This window comes from Carex rostrata, chromosome 5, assembly GCF_964058835.1.
Source record: "Carex rostrata chromosome 5, lpCarRost1.2, whole genome shotgun sequence".
In the NCBI taxonomy this organism is placed as follows: domain Eukaryota; kingdom Viridiplantae; phylum Streptophyta; class Magnoliopsida; order Poales; family Cyperaceae; genus Carex; species Carex rostrata.
The window spans coordinates 1374533-1396529 of NC_135922.1; the positions used below are offsets into that span (position 1 = coordinate 1374533).

The following is a 21997-nucleotide window of genomic DNA, read 5'->3' on the forward strand; positions in this document are numbered from 1 at the left end:
GAAGTGGGTCCCACCTGACTATTAGCAAGGCAAAATAACGTGGGTCCCACATTACTATTAGCATGGGAGATGATTATCTTTTTACATGGTTGATTATTTTCAAGGATATGATTTACATTTGTTGCATGCACTGCAGTTCACACTATTTGCGTGAATGTACCAATGGTTATATTAACAGGAAGTGATTGTTGTAAATTAATATGCTCCAATTCTACCACCCTCCCTCCCTGTACCAATCTGGTACCGGCCCAGTTTTACAATTGCCAATTTTTCATTCATCAAGATTTACATAAAACACAATGAGAAATATATAGAAAGCAACTAATAAGCATTGAACAATAGTATAATCATCTTACATTATACCAGATTTAAAAAGTCGTAAAACAACATCACTAATAAAGACTTAACTTCTAAATATACCCAAAATGTACCCATCTGTCAAGCAGTAAAAGGAGACTAACAGTAATATTAAGAATTGACAACATGAAAAAATATTTTACGGGAATGATGCAGTCACTACTTCTCTTCTCTTGCTATGATGTCCTCCATGCAAACTCACTCTGCAAATTATTCTCAAATTAATGCAAGCTCACCCATTTAGCAAAATTAAGAACATAAGCAATGTTGTTTTATTAATTAAAAAGAAACAGATCTAAAGTAGGAAGAGAAGACCGAGATAGGTCAATGGAAAGAAAACCAACCCAGATCTGAGTTTAGCTGCGCACTGTCAGCCAATCTTTAAAAATTCATTCTGGACAATCTACAATGCCCAATTTTTTGTTCTTTTTATAGAAATGTAAAGGAAAGTCTAAACTACATGCTTGCCAAGTTTCAGGATTTTTGTAATTTTCCAACTAATTTTAACAGATGCTTGAATGCGGGAGCAGATTGGTAAAAGATGCAGAGAACAACATTTTTTTGGAGATTCAGAAAGCAAACTTTAAAAATAGCTAGTAAATCATAGAAAAATGCTATGAATGCAAAATTTGGGTCTAAAGTGTGTGTTTTTGAGTCCTCTATCTGACTGTTCATGTGGATTTTTGGTTTGGACTCCTGATCAGCCTGCACTGGCTGATCTGTCACAGAAGGTCATTTGGGGTTTTTGAGGTACCAGTAGAATTTCAAGGGTCAAACTTTAAAGCATTTAGTGAACAAAAATAATGAACTTACCATCTCGTAGAGACATATTCAGTATAAGGAGGCTCCGAGTAAAGTTCCCTTGCTAGCCCCAAATCTGCAATTTTAACTATTCCATCCTTAACCAATATATTTTCTACAAAAAATTGAAGCATCTTTTCATTGTTGCACATAATTCAGAAATATGCTCACACAATTCAGAAGTTACATATTTACCCTTACAAATTATATCTCTCAACAGGTCTACTACAGGGCTGTTACTGGTATATACTGGTCAGTACCATACTAACGGTGAAACATCAAGAGTAAATGAACTTACACACACAAAATGTATATACAAAATGTAATCCTTAAATGTTACTGGTATATACTGGTCAGTACCATACACACACAAAATGTAATCCTTAAATGTAAAAATAATTTACCCTTATACCCCTACAAAAGAGTAAATGGTTCCATTTCATAACCAACCCTGCACTAAGTGCTCTCTTATTTGCAGAACACTAGTAACGGAATGCATTTCAAGGAAGTGGGTATATGTGAATAGTTAAAATAATTGACCAGCTTTTAGGGAGCTTACACAACACATAGTTAAATTAAAAAGAAATAAACTTACAAGATAAGGCACATTACGGTCAAAGCACATGCATGATTTTGCCCTTACACGAGGGTCCTTGTGCTTCAAAGAGGCCTCCAATTTCAGCAGCAAAATTGATGGTGAAACCCGATTTGTCATATTAATTAGGGCTGCCTCAGCTGCCTCACACACAAATTTCTTGTCTTGTGATGATCTAATAAGAAACAATTGTACCAACTAGGGAAAGAGAAAAAACACAACAAAATGAGATAAATTTTAAAGAGATATAAAATATCAATGATACAAAACAAAATGAACAATTTAACCATCAATTCCTTTCAAGATTGGATGTCTCATCAAAGTTGTGTGTTTCACCTGTACTTGTGAATCAGAAAGTAAAGGATAGATGCTTGTGCTTTCTCTAAACATGTAACCTTTGACATTCGTCGTATTAGTTCAAATAGGAGAGTATCTATTAGTTCAAATAATAATCTAAAAATTCACCATAAGTCCAAATTCAGAAAATAAAATTAGAATCAATTTTAACCATAAAAGTTGGGAACAACCATAATACCAGTATTCAAGGTATTGTGAAAACAGTTTAATCTTGTAATATTGTTGGCCGAATAGTTTAAGACAGAATACCAGTACACCTTAATCTCTTTTGCAAACTTTTACTTTTGATCCAGGTCTTTCTGTTTCTGATACAAGCCGAGGTACAACTTATTTAGCAAAGTAAAATAGAAAATAAATAACAAGAACTGACCACCTTGCTTTAGATTCAAGGTTGTCGGAAGGTTACCACTTGCCAGTATTCAAGGCTAAGCGGCGGCAGCTGTACCCTGTCCCGCCTGAGCCACCGACTCGCCCGCCTCCCGCTGTCCCGCCTGAGTGCCCACTACCTGAGCCGACCGTCGCTGCTCTTCTCATTTATCTTCCGCACTTTAGATCTAGGATTTGGAAAACTAGAACTGGAAGGGGCGTGGAGAGAGGACTGGTTGAGAGAGAGCGAAGGCAAAGAGAAGAGGGAAATGAAAATTTAGGAAGGCGCCGAAATGAGAATCTGAAATTTGCAAGGCCATACACGAGAATCTGAATTTTTAAGAGGGAAATGAAAATTTAGGAAGGCGCCGAAATGAATGTTTGGAGAGAAATGAAAATAAACCCTAATTCCCCTAAGTTCACAACAAAGAGATAAGATAGAAGACGCTCTGTATCCTATGTACTGAGAAGACCTAAATACAAACAAATTCATAAACTCCGAGGTAACATAATATTTTTGTTTAAATCAAGGTCGTCTATCATCTTTGTTCACGAATATTAAAACATCTTGTGTATCATCTAAAACCGGATCTAAAAAGAAATAATATATTACCTCAGAGAATAGGGATTTCTTACCCACAGTCTCTAAAATGAAGACATCAAGACCCTTCACTATTTATCGAACGGCTCAGAGTTTAATATTTGCTAATTAGATAATGTATGTACAACAAATAATATTAAAAAGTTTCAAAAAATATAAAATTTAATTCTTTACATCTTATATAGTCAAATAATACTTACTATTGTCATTTTTATATACATTCATTACTATATGCTCCTTCAAATTTAGAAAATATTTTCGGACCGTTCATTTTCAAGCGGAAAATCAACGATCGATCTGCAATGAAATCATTCCAAATCTATTTTAAAATGATCAAGATAGAACATTGAACATAATCAACATAAATTTTTGGAAGTTTTATTATGTATAAGCTTCGATCCAATACGAAGTGTTTATGGCCATACGATGCTTCAATTTTCGGTCAACTAGATGGATAGGTAAATAAAAACAGATTTTTATCAAACTTGGGTGAGTGATAATAAGTATATTGCTCTTTAATTTAAGCGGTCCCGATCGATCAACAGACGACATATTTTCATTAGTCTTCATAAACTCGCGAAACAAGAGTTTATGTTTCATGTTCATGCATAAGAGATGTGAATCACATATGCAATATGCATGTAATGCTATATAATTTAATGGGTCAAATAATTTAATTTAGCAATACAACATAAATTATTACATAAGTTTCATTAATATAATTTCTATACAAATATTTTCTACAATTAAAATTAAATTTTGATATTAATTGACTAAAATTTACTAAATATTTTCACAAATATTGGTACACATTGAATGAGAAAATTATGATAAAATTCTATAAAATTAATAATTATAAGTATGATTTGGATGTAGAAACCGGAAAAAAATTGATAATATTTTGTTTGATTTTTTTATATTATTTGTTGTACTTTTAATTTTATTTTAAATTTACAAATTTGATTTTATAAAAAGTAACTCAACTTAATTTATTTTATCAATTTTCTCAATTTCATTTTTGTCTTTTTTTTTTCTACATGTGGGTTTTATTGGTATTGGGTTGCTCAGTTTAGGGTAAGCTAATGTAATTTTGAGATATTTAAGGTTAATTAATGAGGTACTTAAAGGTTAATTAATGAGGGTGAATTGACCTTTAAATGGTTTTAACTTCATAATTATAATCTTGTTGTGCTTAATTTCCAATTTCATTAATCATGTAAATTACTAATCATACAAAATAACATCGATAACGTAAATTACTAAAAGAATTTGTTCATTATCACATAAATTATTAATTCTTTCGATCTCCAATTAATAAAATTTCTGGTTAATGCCTAAATTTTAATATTTTTTCTTATTTCCTTTACAACCTTTTTTTATTCGTGTAAAAATCATTTTAGTTAGTCTTCAACAAAATTGAGCCTATGAAATAAGCGGCCCACCTGTCAGATTGAACCACACAAATAGCTGTATAGCCCTTGCCTCACTCGTTTTTCTCATTTTCTCTTATTTTCTCTCTCACTTCCAAGTGGATCCCACCCCAATAAATATACTCCATCTCTCTCCCTTCATTTCCTTCCTGGAGAAGATGACTAACCCTCTCCAATTACAATTTCGCTCCAAAATTTCCAAAATTCCCAAACCAATTTTTTCATTTTGCTCCAAAATTCTAATTTTCATTTCCCTCTAAAACTCCTGTACTTTCAGTAACTTCCCTCTACATTTTCCCTCCACGATTTTTGGCTATCGCCAAATAATTTTTTTACGGTGAAATCGACGATTAGTGTTATTTCTGGCACGTCTCTCTGCACCAACTATTGTACAATATAGTTTAATTTAACAATTAACACTTCCTTGCATGCCAATTAGAACTTCGGATTTCATTTGGGGAATTTCATCAAACAATTTCATTAAACTGCTAAGGCTTCTGTCTCCCTCTCTCTCTCCCTTTTTCTTTTCTGACACCTTAGGTGTTTAATTTCACAATGTAAACTGCTAAGGCTTAATTTGGTTTTCTTTTTGTCTTCCATAAAAAATTGTGAAGGTTGTTGGCACAGTCGAAACCTCCTTGGAAAAACACAGAAGTGAAAGCCGTTGACCTAGAATTATATTGCTCTAATACCTGAAGTCATGAAAAGCTATTACAAGGTAAATGTTTTTAAGAATTATATTGCTCTAGTACCACTACCGTAATGAATTAAAAGATAAATTGTAAATAGTTGGTTAAAGTGGTTTATTTCTTCAAATTTCAGGGTACGAAGGGCAGTTATCTTTCTCTGGCATGCTGCCTTGTGATTTTTGCACAGAGCAAACTACAGGTCCAAATTAGGAGTTCTTGGTACCAAAATTCTCAGAACATCATGTACTATCACCTAGATTAATCTCAAAGTTTTTTGAATTTTCTAACTGGGTTAAACTAGTAATATTGTACTGTTAAGTTTTGGTACCAATCACCCATTGTACCAGTTGCTGGAATTTTTGAAATCTGATCTTTGAAAGTCCTTAATTAATTGTATAAAAATCACAAAAATGTGAGGTTTGTTTCTGTGAGTTCCTGTTAATGTCCTATATCCATCTATCCAAGGATTTGGTTAATTTATAACTTTCTTCACTGGTTTTTGGTCTGATTTTTTTGTTTGAGGTATTCTCTGTATCAGTACCAGATTACATGTACTGCCATGATAGACATGCTTTTCAAGTTACATTACATAGTTGAAATCAGTGGCAAGACCCTTGTGCACCTCTACTATCATAAAAAAGGCTCAAAATACCCTTCTGCTGAAAACTGGCAAATCAGAGGACAAAGATTCTGATTATGTCAAAATAAACATGACAGGTAGATAGAGGACTCAATTCCATGCAGTTTGGACCCAAATTTTGATTAAAAATGAATTTTGTACTATTTTTAATAAATTTTTGAAATTCAACTTTCTGAAAATTCTTATTTTTTTCCTTTTCTTCTTCTTTTCTGTTGCTGGTATACAATGGCCATGGTACTGAACCCCTTACCAGTACGCTAGGGAAGCCAGAAATTTTTTGAAATAAATCACATGAGTACATTAAGTCTAAATGGATATTTTCATGAAAATAAATCCAAATTTCATGTAGCCAATTTCCTAGAATAAAATTAACAATTAAATGACAGAAAATGACAAACTGATGCCCTTGCATGCCAAATTCATGAATTAAAAATATAAATAAAATCTGTAAAAATGTGAAATTGGATCCAGAAGTGCCTAACATGGCCAGAGATGTGATTATGTAATAAAAATACATAACCATATTCAAAAATAATAAGTTTAAGGATCAAATCATGAACCACCAGCATATGAACTACACAGTGAAAATTGCTAAATACTCAAATTGAAAATCTAATAAAACATAAGGTACATATGCACTCCAGAATCAATCTAAATGATTGAAACAATATCGTTGATGCTCCTCTATGTTCTAATTTGACAAAAATCAAAGTTTCATATTATGAGATAGGCTTCCAGTACCAAACCGAAAGCCAAAACTTCAATTAATGAAGCTAGTGGAGTATTTACACGGACCTTCAATAAAATATTATATAAACATGTGGTGTAGTATTTGCAAGCAAATGGTGTTGAGTATTTGCAAGTACTTTTAATAAAATATAACATCTAAAATGTGGTAAAGTATTTGCAAGTGAATGGGGTTGAGTATTTGCAAGGACGTTCAATTAATTATAATATCTGACTTTCAAAATATTTTTACAAGGGCAGGACGAAAATATTTACAAGGTTGCAGATTACACATTTCCCTGCGATACAATTTACAAGGGACTAGCCTTGCAAAAAGTTTGAGGATTCCAGAAATGTCATTTCTTTTGCAAGGGCCGTCCTTACCTTGAAAAAAGCTAGTACTACGCTTGCAAAAAACTCAGATTCTAGTAGTGATATATCTTGCGATGCCACTATCCGAAGGATGAGCCTTCCACTACTATATCGGGCCAGGAGCTTTACGGGATGAGAGCTTTCACATAACAGTGGATTTCAAAGATCTCCGTGATTTTATGACTTATAATGACATCAACGTCTCTAATATCCAAGTCTGGATGATGTGAGTATTTATTATTATAAACAAATCTATTATTTTTACAATTAGCTCATTTATTTTATTTTGACACTGACTATTTTCAGGTATTGCATGAAACTAATTTCTAAAGGTGACCAAAATAATCTTAACATTAATTTCCTGGACCCAAGTCCGCTGAGCGACACAGCTATTAAATATGCTGGTGAACATTCCCTTTCGTACTTGGCCAATACCTTGCTAAAGTTACAGGATGAGAATCTTGTATTCTTACCATGCCACAAAGATGGGTAGACTGCTAATTATACTCATGTTTATTGTCTATTCTTAATAAGTTTATATTGATTTATTATTTACTTAAATTGTAGAGACCGTTGGAGGCTTCTAGTTATTATCCCAAGACAGAATGTTGCCTAGGTGCCAAATAATAATGAACAAGAGTTTTTTATGTATTACAGCAGTAAGCAAAATACGTATAATTTAAAATGCAAAATACTTCTCTTTGTCTACTTCTAGGTACGTACCGTATACTTGTCTGTATATGTATATATATGTTGTGGATGCCTATATTAATTATTAGTTCAAAGATGGGTATAGAATGAGCGCATGCATGTTTATTGTTGGTTTGCTAGCTGTGTTTTAAAATGGCTAGGCTAGCCCGTAATACAAGAATTAATAATAGAAAATAATAATAATAACATATACATCACCATCGGCTCAGATATTAATGATCTGCTAGAAAACTAGAATCTGCCAATGCCAACTCAAACAAAACAGATGGTGCAAGACACTATTGCAATCGGCTATTAAAATTCAATAAACAACGTTAATTACATTGGCCTTCGGTGTCGAAACGAAAGCGATGACGTTGGTTCATCAAACCCAATGGCCGAACGTACGCTGCCAATAGCATATTGATAAACGCCATCTATTTTGAGCCGATATCATATGTGTGTACCTTTCTTATTTGGTCGATAAGCAACAGTTCGAAACTCGATGGCGGAATACGATTGCAACCTATATAAAAGTGTTTTTTTTTGTAGTAGTGTTATATTGTCACAACTTAATTAACTAACCATGAAGTATCCTCTTATTATTTTTGACACGTTATATTATGTCACGTAATCGCATTCCGCCACGTAAATAGAACACTACCTGCCACATTATTGATTATTGATGTGGGGTCGCAGGTAGAGACCAAATTAGCAACACAATGCGGAATAGTACTAGAAAACCTATTTAAGGGAAGGACATATTTTTCCACCGGGCAAATCAAATTAACAATCATTTGTCATGTCTTAGCTTGGAATTATTTGGATTCTGTTTTCTTACTTGCTTCTGACTCTGTTTAAATGGGCCCCCCTAACTTTTTTAAGACTTGACCTACACCATTCAATTAATCACCACTGCTTACTTCTTATGATCATTAGTATTATTTTCTAATAGTTAACCACCCCTTTTTTTAATGTATTTTGATATTATCATCTATTATTAGAGGAAAAGCTTGTAAAATAATGGACCATGCATGATAGTCACTTGTAATGAGCCAACTAACTATTGCACCTACTTTTAAAAAAAGCTTAAAACCAGGTCTCTAATTAAGATTTTAGTGAGATGTAGCTTTAAAAGGAAAGAGTAGTGTAGTGGCTTAGTACTAGATTTAGCTAATTTCCACCTTATTAACACCTGTTTGGATGGAGAGCAAAAGAAGGGATGAGGGAATGGATCGAATGAAAATAATTTTTTTCCCGAATCGTGTTTGGTTAGCAAAATTATTTATGTCGGAGGTGAAGAGTATAATGGAGTGTAATGGAATCGAGTTTCCTTCCGATTTGGAGTGTAATGGATGGAAATAAGTTTGAGATTAGGGTTTAAATTAAGTTGATCCAGGTTAATTAGGGATGTGAAACAATATGTAAGTTAACTGTCGTTTCATATTATATGAAATGACCTTGTGCCTATATATTATCCAACAAGAAAAGAGCACAAAACCAATATATATCGATAATTGAAAATGCTAAACTGAATAACGGATAATTAATTAAGCTAGATTGCCCCATAATTTTTATTTTTACCATCTAATTAAATAATTTAACTCTTTTTTTATGAGAAATTCGATCACAAAACTCTTTTTTTACCATTTTATTTTTATTGCGATCCCAAATAGTAAAAATAGTATCAAATTGGGGTTATAGTATGAAATTGCGATCCTGATAAAAATCAAATGTCCAAAACAAAAAAAGAAGAAGAGTAAAACGGTTAATTTTTTGTTTTTAAGATGGTAAAAATAAAAAAAATTCGGCTAGCTTGCCACTACCCTTCAATTAAGCATAAAGGGTGATAAATATTGGCAGTAATATTTAATAAAATACATACTAATATTGCCACTTAAGGCCGTCAATTTCGCCAAAGTTATTCGCCACTACCTATATATATATATATGCTGTCTTATCAAAATTAAATAATGTACATTTTTTTTAGTTGTCTAGAATGATAGGAATATTGATGATGAGCACGCAGAAAGTCCACAGAGATATTTACACCTAAATGGCAGATGTTTGATGATTTTTATCATTAATTAGTTTAGGTTCTATTTTTTTGTTTGATTTAAATTGGGTCAGAAGGATTTAATTTTTTTTTGTTCCTAGGAGAATAATTAGTGTTTTTGAAAATAGAAAAAAGTAGTTTAATGTGGGGTTATTTTTTAGGAGATATTTTTAACTTTAAGTAAGGCTATAAGAGAAGCCAATTTCTATTTGTAATGCAACATATGAATTAATATAAAATTTATATTATTAAAAAATATGGAAGTTAAACAATATGGAAGTTAACTCTTGTTTCATTTTCTAGGAAATGGGCCTTGTGCCTATTATTAAAAAAGAAGAAGAAAAAATATCAATATATATCGATAATTGAAAATGCTAAACTGAATAACGGCTAATTAAGCTAGATTAATTGCCCCATAATTTTTATTTGTACCATCCTAAATAATTTAACATTTTTTATGAGAATTTTTTTTTTTATCATGATCATAGTTTGAAACTGCAATCCCAAATTTTGAATTTTTTTAATATTAATAAAAAATTCGGCCAATTGGCAATTGCTAAAAAAAAAAAGAAAAAGAAAAAAAGAAGAAGCAATTGGTTAACAGGTGAAGGGCCCAAAGATCAACATCTCAGGAGAGTGTTTGGATTGGAAGTAGCCATTACACTATGTCAATCAATGTGGCGTGTCAGACATCATTCAAGCCCTCCATTCTGCTCAAGTGGCTCAATCTATTTATATGTAAATTCCTCCAGCATACAGTACGAACTGGAAAGTTATTATCAGGCATTTTCTACTCGATTTTCTTTTTTAAATGAGATTTATAAAGAAATATTTTTGAATTATCTCCCATTAGTTTTTTTTTAAAGTAAAGTCTATTAGCACTTTAAATTCTTAAAGTTTTAAATCTCAATCTACAAATTTTTAAACCTAACATGAAAACTTTTTAAATAGTTGACACAACTACTTTAAATAGTTATAGATAGATATTTAAATGTTTGACATAAGTATTTTAAAGGGTTGTAGACAAAGGTTGGATTGTACACATAAGTTCAAATGCTTGACACGAGTATTTTAAACAGTTGTAGACAGAGGTTTAAAGGCTTGAGACAAATGCTTTAAAAAGTTGTAACAGATGTTTAAAAAATTAATTCTAGTGTTTTAAATGCTTGAGTGTACTACTTTAAACGCATGATACTATACGATCGACATTAGAGGTTTAAACATTTGAATGTAGTAGTTTAAATGGTCGACAACATAGGTTTAACAATTGAGAATTTAAAGTGTTAATGTGCTTTACTTTACAAAAATAAAAACATATGATTCGAAAATAACACAAAAATATTTTTTCATGGATCTCATTTAAAATTAAAATTAAGTAGAAAACATTTGTATTTTTAGATTCGCAAAATTGATCACGGGTCGTCGAAAAAATGGACGAGAATGATCAGAGAAAAAAAGAATTGGGGAAAATAAATTTTCCTTTTTTAGATTGAAGACAAAATAGTTATGAGTTAAAACTATTCCGATTTAGAATTTAAATGTTTCTAGATAGATGTTTAAAAGTTTACAGGTAACATTATAAAACATTATAAACAAAACTTTAAAAACTTGAATTTGAACGCCGAAAATTAAAGTTGGACAGAATTGAAAAAAAAATCGGTTAAACTAGCTAGTTAGGGGTTGCCCTTAAGTATGATAGCTTAGAAAGCCAAAACATTTTACTTTCATAAAAAAATTAATATCAAATAAAATACCATATTAAATAACAAATAACATTCATTTATTTTAAATGGCATAAACAAAAAAGAAAAACATGAAAATATGACCAATCATTGTCGATCAATTCAAATATTCAAGTGTATGTAGGACATGATATATATATATATAGAAAGATGATCAGCACGCCCCGATTAGCTCCAGTCCAAGTGTCCCTATTCTATTTTCATTTGTGTCTCCCAATTCATCAGCTAGCTAGCCCCGGGAAAATTGGATGCCCACAATAGTTAAGTTTTCAATTGAAAATATATCTATATATAATTACACCAATTTTTGAATTGCTAGCAGGCATGTTATTCTCATCTATATGCTGCTCATTGATAGTTAACAAAATAATTAAATTACTATTGTATGGGGCCTGGGCTAATACCAATTTTCGGTGACTTGTCAGGCCGAAAGTTTGAGCGCGACATCGATCCCTTAATTGGATTATTAGATATTATTATTTATGTTCGTTAAAGCAAAATATTAGATGCTACCTCTGCTGATCTGCTGTTCTATCTGTATACAGATTACAGAAGGATGATGATATTAGTACTACTGTTTTTTTTATACCAACACAACATCTCTAGATATTTTAAGGAAGAATTTTATATGTATACCACTCAAAAACCGTAAAATTATATATTTACCATCTAAATTTTTATAATTACGTATTTACCATCTTAAAATCTAATAACTTACATATTTACTAAATTAATAAAAAACATGAGATTAATTACGTTTATATATTATATAAAATATATTTAATAAGTTATTTAGTTTTTTCTCCTTCTCTACCCGGTCCTCTTCTGCACACATTTTTTCCTCTCATCTTTTTTGATATAACTTTCTCTTTCATGTTAAAACTCTCTCCTCATCTCATCTCTCCCGCTAAAACTCGAAGAGAAGGATATCAAACTACAAAGATTAGTATTCCACCTGTAGCTTGATTGTCTAAAAACAATGTAACTACTCAACTTTTCTAACAAAACAACTCATACTGAAGTCGACGTTAATATTGCAACCCATCATCAAAGTAGTTTGAGAATATGTGTTTTGTTACTAGCTCAGTTAAAAATAGTGTGGGTCTTTTATCTAATGGGAACTCAAAGGGTGTAAGGAGAGAAAGAGATGGAGCGAAGTTAATTAATCCTTAATTAATTATTGTTTTAAGAATATTAAACATAATTAATATAAGTTTTGGGTATATTTGATATATACTAAAGTTATATTTGGTAAATATGTGAGTTATATTAGATTTTTAAATGGTAAATACGTAATTTCACTGTTTTTGAGTGTTATATATGAAATTCTTTCATATTTTAATTGTGTGGACAACCTTACCTTTCAATAATCTTTTTTATTTAAAACTAAATCTCTCTCTTTATTAGTATCGGCCATTATTATTTATATGTCATTCTTGTTTTAAAAAATCAAAGGTTGCTAAGTTACCATATGAATTACCAACCATAAAAAAAAATGCAATGTTCCGGTAATTCATACAAATTGCAGTTGAAACAATTTTTTATTCGACCCCACTAAGAATTATGTATTCTTATTTATTTTCTAAGCATCTTAAAAGTTTTGATTTTGGTAACAAGAAAAAAAAAATTATAACGTAAAATCAAAATGACCCTATTAAAAGTTGCAATACAAGTCATAAATGGTCAACTTTACAAGAAATTATTAATAAAGCAAGGAAACTATGCTACAAAAGAAGCAACAAAATAAACGCCATATAAGTTGATATTTCTTTTTCATGCTGTAAAAAGTGGAATCGAATATTCTGGGACATATTCGCTAGATTCACTATACAGCAAAACCCTAGCTTTACCTTGTTTATTATTTTATTTTATTTTGTACCAGTCCTCCATTGTTTGATGAGCTCTCAAGTCTCAGTGTAGTATGAGGACCATCTGGATAGGGATGCCATGTATTGTAATTGTAACTATTTTTATTTTATTTTGAGACTTGCTTGCTAAATAACTATTTCAAATTTCAATTATATAGAGAGAGAGAGCCTATAAATATTAAATATATATACAGGCGGAGCCGCAGAGATCGACCTCACAAGAGAGTAGAGACTGTGAGTGTGAGGAGAGAGTGAGAAAGAAAAGAGGTCAGCTGTACCAAAGCTATCTAGCTTCCTTCTCATTTCTCATTTCTCATTTCTCGTGCGCTGCCACTGAGGTTCGTTACAACTACATAACCTTTTGTCGGTTTTTTGGAGATCTCAATTTCATTCTTTATAAACATTTTTACATTTCAATGAAAATTCAATACAGAAACAATTACAAAGCCAGAGCCAGAGCCTTCTAAATACATCTCATTTTATGGTATGAGAGTCTTAGGCAAATGCCATGGCACCCTGAAGCATCACCTCCTCCACTGTTTATCTAATACAGTTGTAGTAAAACCAATTCAACTTGGATCCAAGATTACCCCCAAACCTGGGAAAAAGCCCAAATCCAATGATTTGAAATCAAAGACAACTCGAATCTGAGATGACTCGTATCCCAAAATGACCTGACCTGAAATAAATGATCATCATAACCAACAATATATTATATATACACTGATCCCAGTCCAAGTGTTAACCGATTGGCATGGCATGCCATAACCAATTAACCAAAAGTGTGATGACTTAACCCAGCTAATCTGTTTCTTGTAGCAGCATGAACCTGAATATTTGCAACTTGAAACAACCATAATACAGTTATTCTGTAACCTGAAGCAATCTAGACTATTGGCACATTCCAATTGACCAAAATCAGAATAAATTGGCAATTGCCACTTAAATCAACCCAGACCCAAGTTTGATAGGTATGCAGGGACTGCACCTATGACCTGACTTGAAGCCAAAGTGATTCAATCCAAACCCAACTGTATTGTCCAATTACCACCTCTAGTTTGTATGTGTCACATGCATATGATAGATATATTGGAGGGATGTATCCACAAAAGCCACTTAATGAATCATAGCAAGTTATATTGGACTCTCTTGTTATTGTTTTTTCATTTTTTTTTTTTCTGACAGTCACTTTGCTATGCTAGATTTGTAAATTCCTATTTAGTGATCAAGATGGTTTATTTTGGGAAGAAGTTGAAAGCAGAACAGGTGGAAGAATGGAAAGTGTATGCACTTCTTTTCCCCCCTTTCCCCTTTCCGATCTGTTAAATAAATTAGCATGGCTTCGGTACATTTTTCTTGAACTTTTCCATCATTTAAACTGTAGATACTACATTAACTACAAGTTAATGAAGCAGAAGGTCAAACAGTATGTTCAGCAAAATCGCATAAATGGAAAATATCTTCAGCAAGTTTTAAAGGAATTCTCAAGAATGCTTGATGATGAGGTTAATTTTAACTAATTCTTACAACCATTTTTTCTCATAAATTGAACCCGGCCAACTAAATCAAATAAAAACATAATTTCTTCCCAAATTTTATACAGATAGATAAGATGGTACTATTTATTCTGGAGCAACAAGGTCGGCTTGCAAGACAAATCCAAGAACATGAGTCAGAACGTGATGCCATTTTAGAAGCATCTGATGTATCAGAAGTAAGCAAGCTGAAGGAGTCTTACAGGGAAGTCGGCCATGACCTTCTTAAGCTTCTTCGATTTGTTGATATGAATGCCACAGGCATTAGAAAAATTCTGAAGAAATTTGACAAACGGTTTCGTTATAAGTTTACCGATTATTATGTGGGCACTAGGTCAAACCATCCCTACTCTCAGCTTCAACAGGTCTTCAAGCAAGTGGTATATATGTTTAATCTATTGAGTTTGTTGTTTATTTAATTCACTCAAATATTACAAATCAGCCAATTCCTGTAGGAATAACCCCTCTTAACATTGTTTCATTAGCCATTGAATGTGGCCTCTGACCCATACCCACACTAATCCACAATCGAGCCTCTTCTCCTGCCATGTTAGAAAGTACCTCTGGTGGCCTTCTCTTCCTCCAAAATATCATTTCGTTGCGCTGCTTTCACAGCAACCAGATAACTGCCATACATCGTGTCACCCATTGTCTCTGTGGCACACATGTTGCTGCACCATACCGAGCTCTAGACAGTTCCTAGGTTTCCAAAACCATATCAGCAGCTTGCATCAGATTCCCCAGACGCTGCCACACTGCTAGCACATATGAGCATTGAAAGAACAGATGATGTACAGTTTGCATAGAACAGTTATCGCACATAGCACCTCTTGTAAGCATCACATCATGTGTTAGTAATCTATCTTTGAGCACTAGGTATGATAAAACTACTTTATTTGCTTTATATATGCAAAGGGAATTGGGGCGGTTGTTGGGGCCTTATCTCGTAACCTTGCTTTTCTTCAAGATCATGAAGGCAGCTATTTGTCTATCTATGATCATCCAACTGCTCTTGTGAAGGTTTTGATTCTCTCTTTCATTCATCCAAATGCAATTAATTAAATTGGTCTATAATTAATGTAATTTCTTGTGAAGGTTTTGATTCTCTCAAGTCTTACAATATATATGTTTAATTTATTATAAGCAGGATCCAGTGATAGAACAAATAAATGCATCAGTAAGCAAGCTAAATCACTCAACAAACTTTTTAGAATTCTTGGGGCAACACGCGCTGATAGTCCCGGAAGACGCAATCATACTGTGTCCAAACCCAACTGAAGAGCAATTAGTGGATGATGACGAAACGTATCACTTGATGTCTCTTCTGCTTAACTTGGTGAACACTTTCCTATACATGGTAAACACATACATCATTGTGCCAACGGCGGATGACTACTCAGTGAGCCTTGGTGCTGCTGCTACAGTTTGTGGTGTCATCATTGGGTCAATGGCAGTGGCTCAAGTTTTCTCATCGGTCTACTTTAGTGCATGGTCTAACAAGTCCTACTTCAGGCCCCTTGTTTTCAGCAGCGTTATGCTTTTTATGGGCAACTTATTGTATGCTATAGCTTATGACCTAAATTCTTTATCACTACTTCTCTTTGGTCGCCTCCTCTGCGGGTAAGCAACTCAACTAAGCATGCATACTAGCTAATTGATTTAATTTTTCATATAAAATTGATCCCAAGTACTTACTACCTATTGAATAATTAATTCATGCATACTAGCTAATTGCATGCAGGTTGGGTTCAGCTAGAGCTTTGAATCGCCGTTACATCAGTGATTGCGTGCCTCTTAACATTAGGCTTCAGGCATCTGCAGGCTTTGTCAGTGCCAGTGCACTGGGAATGGCATGTGGACCAGCTCTGGCAGGCTTACTCCAGATCAAGTTCAACATGTATTCTCTGACTTTTAACCAAAGCACTCTGCCCGGTTGGATCATGGCAGTCGCATGGTTGCTCTACTTGATCTGGTTATGGATTTTTTTCAGAGAACCTGCTCGTGATAATGAAGGAGATCATATTCATGAAAACACATCACAAAATAACAGTACAAGTATGATCCTTTCTCTCTGTTGTTCTGCATGCATATATACGATTTTTGTATGAAATTGACAGTTTGACACTTAATTTCTTGAACTCAAAATAGGCCATGAGGGACATAATACTGATATAGAAAACGGTCTCAACCAGCCATTGCTATTGGATGCAGAAGAGGGAGATGATGAAGAAAAGGCGTCATCTAACGACTCACGGAAGCCTGTAAGCTCTATTGGTGAGGCTTACCGATTGCTCACACCTTCTGTAAAGGTTCTTTCAAATCATTCTCTTGTTCATTTTTTTTTTTATTTTAGAACAATTTCTTCAAAAAAAATGAACTTCTGTTTTGATCTTTTCATGTTATTATGTTGACCTTATTACCAATTTTAACTTGTACTGTTTCATTATTCTGTGTCATATATATATAGGCACAACTACTGATTTATTTCATGTTGAAATATGCAATGGAGATCCTTCTATCTGAGTCGAGTGTGGTCACCGCTTATTATTTTAAGTGGTCAACAAGCACAGTAGCCCTCTTTCTAGCTATACTTGGGCTCACTGTTTTACCAGTCAATGCTGTAGTAGGAAGTTGCATTACTCGACTTTTTGAAGACAGGTAATTTAAATCATTGTGCCATGTTAATCAATTTTCTCAGTTTCTTCTAACTGGAGTATCATTAATTGTTGTAGGCAAATATTACTGGGATCAGAAATATTGGTCCTGATTGGTATACTCCTAAGCTTTAAGTTCACGAGTCATTACTCGGTGCCGCAGTACATCACCTCCGCTTTAATTACTTTTGTAGCAGCTGAAGTTCTAGAAGGTACTTTATCTTTATATTCAGTCATTTATATTTGTTTTCTAAAATAGCAATATTAATTCACAGTTAATTGTTGATTGCAATATATATAGCCATTTTAACAGTCATTAATTTGTTAACTACTTGTAGGGGTCAACCTCTCCCTGCTATCACGGGTAATGTCATCCCGTCTAGCTAAGGGAACATTCAATGGAGGGTTGCTGTCTACTGAGGCCGGTACACTTGCTCGAGTAGTAGCTGATGCCACTATTACATTAGCGGGTTATTTAGGCCAAAGCTTGCTTCTGAATGTCACACTTCTGCCTTCGCTATTTATTTGCATCGCCTCTATTATCGCAACCTTGTGCACTTTTAATACTTTATATTGATAATCTATCTAGTGTTATGCTGTCAACTTGCTATCTACTGCGTAGCCTGAATTTCCATGTCAAATATTATAAAACTAGGTCCTTTTGGTGCATGCCTCAATAATATGTAGATATTCAACAACTAGTTGTGTAACTAGAGGATAAAATTAGCCAAATGCAAATGTTAATTGTAGGACTAAACTTGCTACAAGATAGAAATAGTTTACATATATACTTTTTCATTATGTTGTTTGTTCCTATATATATTTTTCTTTCCCTTTTGTTAATGTTTATTCTACCTTCCTGAAAGAAATTATATTTTGTACACAATTTGTCACCATTTAAAATGAACACTTTTTTAATATCTGTCCCGCAATTTAAATATCATTAAATCCTGTATTTTAAGAAATTGATAATATTTTGCCTAACCTAAACAACATGGGTTAGTTGACTTAGTTCCAAAAAAATTCATATGAAGATCATGTAAAACAGTTCATATAAATTATTTAAACTTTTAAAATAAATATAAATTCATAATACAGACTAATTCCCACTATGCATAGTACCACAAGGGATGCAAGCACAACTGTAGCACTTCTGCATCTCCCATCAAAACAATGCACCAAAACTTTTCCACCAATATTGTAGCGGACATTGTCTATGAAATCACATGCTTCATCAAATAAATCAATTATATTTTCATCGTCAATATCTATTACCTGCAATATAGTTACAAAGCTAGTGTACAAGATAGGTATTAGAAAATTAATAATCACAAGGCTCGTGTATACTATAAACTTGACAGTCCAAAAATTACATCTCCTAAGATCATATATTTAGTGGAGTGAAAACATATTTTCTATGTTGAAACATCATATCTCGGAAGTGTAACCCTACAAATCCTCCTGATATAATTTACTGGCCCCCACAAGACCTAAAAAATTCATTTAATTATGTATGTATCCAATTAATTAGAGGTTTAAAAAGAGCGCCGGTTAATTATTTTGTTACAGCTCTAGTCTCAAATTATTAAAGGGTGATCATTGTTCACATGTAGATTTGATTACGAGGATTATGAAACCATATTTTATAGTTTCAGTCTTTGTTTTCTGCAATAATTTTATTTAATTTGAAAATTTGGACAATTGATGTTTATATGCCATATAGTCATGGAGCCGAATTTTTTATTAATATCCAAATTTAATATTAAATTTCAAAAAATATCGAACTCCGCTGCGTTTTTCCAAAACTACCCATTCCGGAAACAGCCTCCGCTTCCGGAAATTTTTTTTCCGAAAACCGCCTAAATCCGGAAATTTTTTTTCCGGAAACAGAGTCTGTTTCCAGAAAAAAAATTTCCGGATATAGGCGGTTTCCGGAAAAAAATTTTCCGGAAGCGGAGCTTGGCTACATAAACCCTGCCGCTGGTTTTTCCTTTCATTCCTTCCCGTCCCCATCACCCATCCAAATCCGAAATTAAAAGGTAATTTTTTATTTAATTTAATTTAATTTATTTTATTTTAAATGGTTTAAAATAATGTCCAAATAATTTAGAAAATACCAAAATGGTGTAAAATAATTTAGAAAATACCGAAATAGTGTAGAATAATTTAGAAAATACCGAAATGGTGTAGAATAATTTAGAAAATACCGAAATGGTGTATATTAATTTAGAAAAATACCAAAATAGTGTATAATAATTTAGAAAAATACCAAAATAGTCTAGAATAATTTAGAAAATACCAAAATAGTGTAGAATAATTTAGAAAATACCGAAATAGTGTAGAATTGTTTAGAAATTACCGAAATGGTATAGAATAATTTAAAAAATACCAAAATAGTTTAGAATAATTTAGAAAATACCAAATGGTGTAGAAAATTACCTTAGTAATATAGAAAATTGTTCGATTGATTTAAATTTTTTTTAGGAATCTCTTTTCCTTTCGGGTCCCTTTCGGAGCTTTGATTGTCTGATCGATCGGATCTGCGATTCAGGTTTTTACATTTGTATTTTTTTAATTTTAATTTAAAATATAATTAATTAGTTCATTTTAATGGTTTAGAATATTGTCTGATTAATTTAGAAAATACCAAAATAGTGTAGAATAATTTAGAAAATTTCTAAATGGTGTAGAATAATTTAGAAAATACCAAATGGTGTAGAATAATTTAGAAAATACCGAAATAGTCTAGAATTGTTTAGAAATTACCGAAATAGTGTAGAATAATTTAAAAAATACCAAAATAGTCTAGAATAATTTAGAAAATGCTGTACAATGATTTAGAAAATACAAAATGGTGTAGAATAATTTAAAAAATAGCAAAATGATGTATAATAATTTGAAAAAATTTAGGGTGATTTACAATATTGTTCGAATTTTGTAGTATGGCAGACCCAATACTCAAGCATAGATTTAGCCCCCTGTTGTGGATAGTTCACGGTAATCACAGGATATCTGAGGCGTCTAAGGAGGTAAACATTTACTTATTTCGTTTTTTATAACTCTGTAAGTAATCAAATAAAAATTGTAATTAATTTTTTTCTTATTTTAGAGTAAAGAGATTTTAACCGTGAGACATTATCGGCACAAATGCGAGTATAATGAGAGGTACGCACCATTTTTAATTCGAATGGGCTTATATCAGCTCGCGACATTGCCTGATATCGCCCTCGATGCGGCCCTCATTCATGGACTTGTCGAGCGGTGGCGTCCGGAGACGCACACTTTCCATCTTCCATTCGGAGAGATGACAGGTATTAACTAATTTAATTATTATTTTTTTTGATTCCTTACTGACAAGTCAAATATATTACAGTTACTCTGGAGGATGTGAGTTGTCTCTGGGGTTTGCCTATTACGGGGGAGCCGGTAACGGGATTTACAAACTCGGTGAGTTTTCAAGGCCGACTGTATGAGTTGCTGGGCATACAAGATAATGAAGTGAAGGGGTTCATGAAGAAGAGGGGAAATGATACCTACGACATGCTTATCGCGAAAAAAGCTGTCCGTGAGCGCTTCAAAAAATTACCAACAAATGCGAACGAGGAACAATTGAAATGGTTAGTATTTTTTTATTTACAACCCTATTCGTATTTGATATTTTCAATAATGTACTCACATTTTTAAATTGACGGTTAGGTTTATCCGTGGATTTCTCCTCGACATGCTAGGGAATACGATGTTTGCTGACAGTAGCGGGGACGGAATACCGCTGTGGTATCTCAGCATGATTGAAAACTTGGACGAGCCGAGGAATTACAACTGGGGCGGAGCTGTTCTCGCTTATTTATATATAAATCTATGCCTCGCATCCAGTCCTGCATGCCACTCCATGCGTGGACCCGATTTCAAATTCACCGGCCGTTACCGGGATCTCAACCGAACTGGGGCGCAGAAACAGAAGAGACATGCCCTGCCTTTGCTGACTTATGGAAAGGCCCACACAATTGGAAAAACTCGTCCCATGGTGCAACTTCCGGTCCAGGTATCCCTCGCGACCAGATTCAGAAACTGATGGATAACATGGTCAATTGGCAGCCATATGCATCTGTTTACCACAACCTTTCGAGAACAACCCGGGCGGACCAGGTATATTTTAGTAAAGTCGTATTATTTCTTTTATTCATGTCATCACAATTATAATTTCTACCTAACATTGCAACTCTAAATTTGTCAGCCGTTCTACTTGTACCGCGGTCCTCTTATTTTTTATTGGATTGTTGAGCATCACAATCCTGATCGCTGCATGCGACAGTTCAGAAGATGGCAACAGATAGAGCCACCGCTTCCCCAGGATATAATCGAGCACCAAGAGCTGCACAAGTAATATTCGCAAATCATATGTGATTTACTTATTTGAAAGTACTTATTTACTTATTTATTCTACTAACCTTGTAAACAGGTTGAAATCGGGCTCAAAGAAAAATGCCAACTGGGCGCAAGTGCACCGTCGGCATGTAA

At 33.1% G+C, this 21997-nt stretch overlaps 1 protein-coding gene and 1 long non-coding RNA gene across 2 annotated transcripts; one reads left to right on the top strand and one right to left on the bottom strand.

Moving 5' to 3' along the window:
- Positions 1-307: 307 nt before the first annotated feature.
- On the bottom strand, positions 308-2884 carry LOC144554671 (uncharacterized). Its single transcript, XR_013511697.1, has 3 exons — positions 1754-2884; positions 1171-1234; positions 308-560 (listed from the first exon to the last, which is right to left on the bottom strand). It is a non-coding gene; the product is annotated as an uncharacterized LOC144554671 (long non-coding RNA).
- A 10719-nt stretch (positions 2885-13603) lies between these two features.
- Positions 13604-18211, top strand: LOC144554774 (SPX domain-containing membrane protein OsI_17046-like). The gene is made up of 11 exons (XM_078303120.1): positions 13604-13628; positions 14493-14573; positions 14675-14795; positions 14894-15205; positions 15741-15845; positions 15973-16445; positions 16567-16880; positions 16974-17134; positions 17293-17483; positions 17558-17691; positions 17818-18211. The coding sequence occupies exons 2-11, from the start codon at positions 14521-14523 to the stop codon at positions 18054-18056; spliced, it is 2103 nt and encodes a 700-aa protein (XP_078159246.1). The 5' UTR covers positions 13604-13628; positions 14493-14520; the 3' UTR covers positions 18057-18211.
- Positions 18212-21997: the final 3786 nt, after the last annotated feature.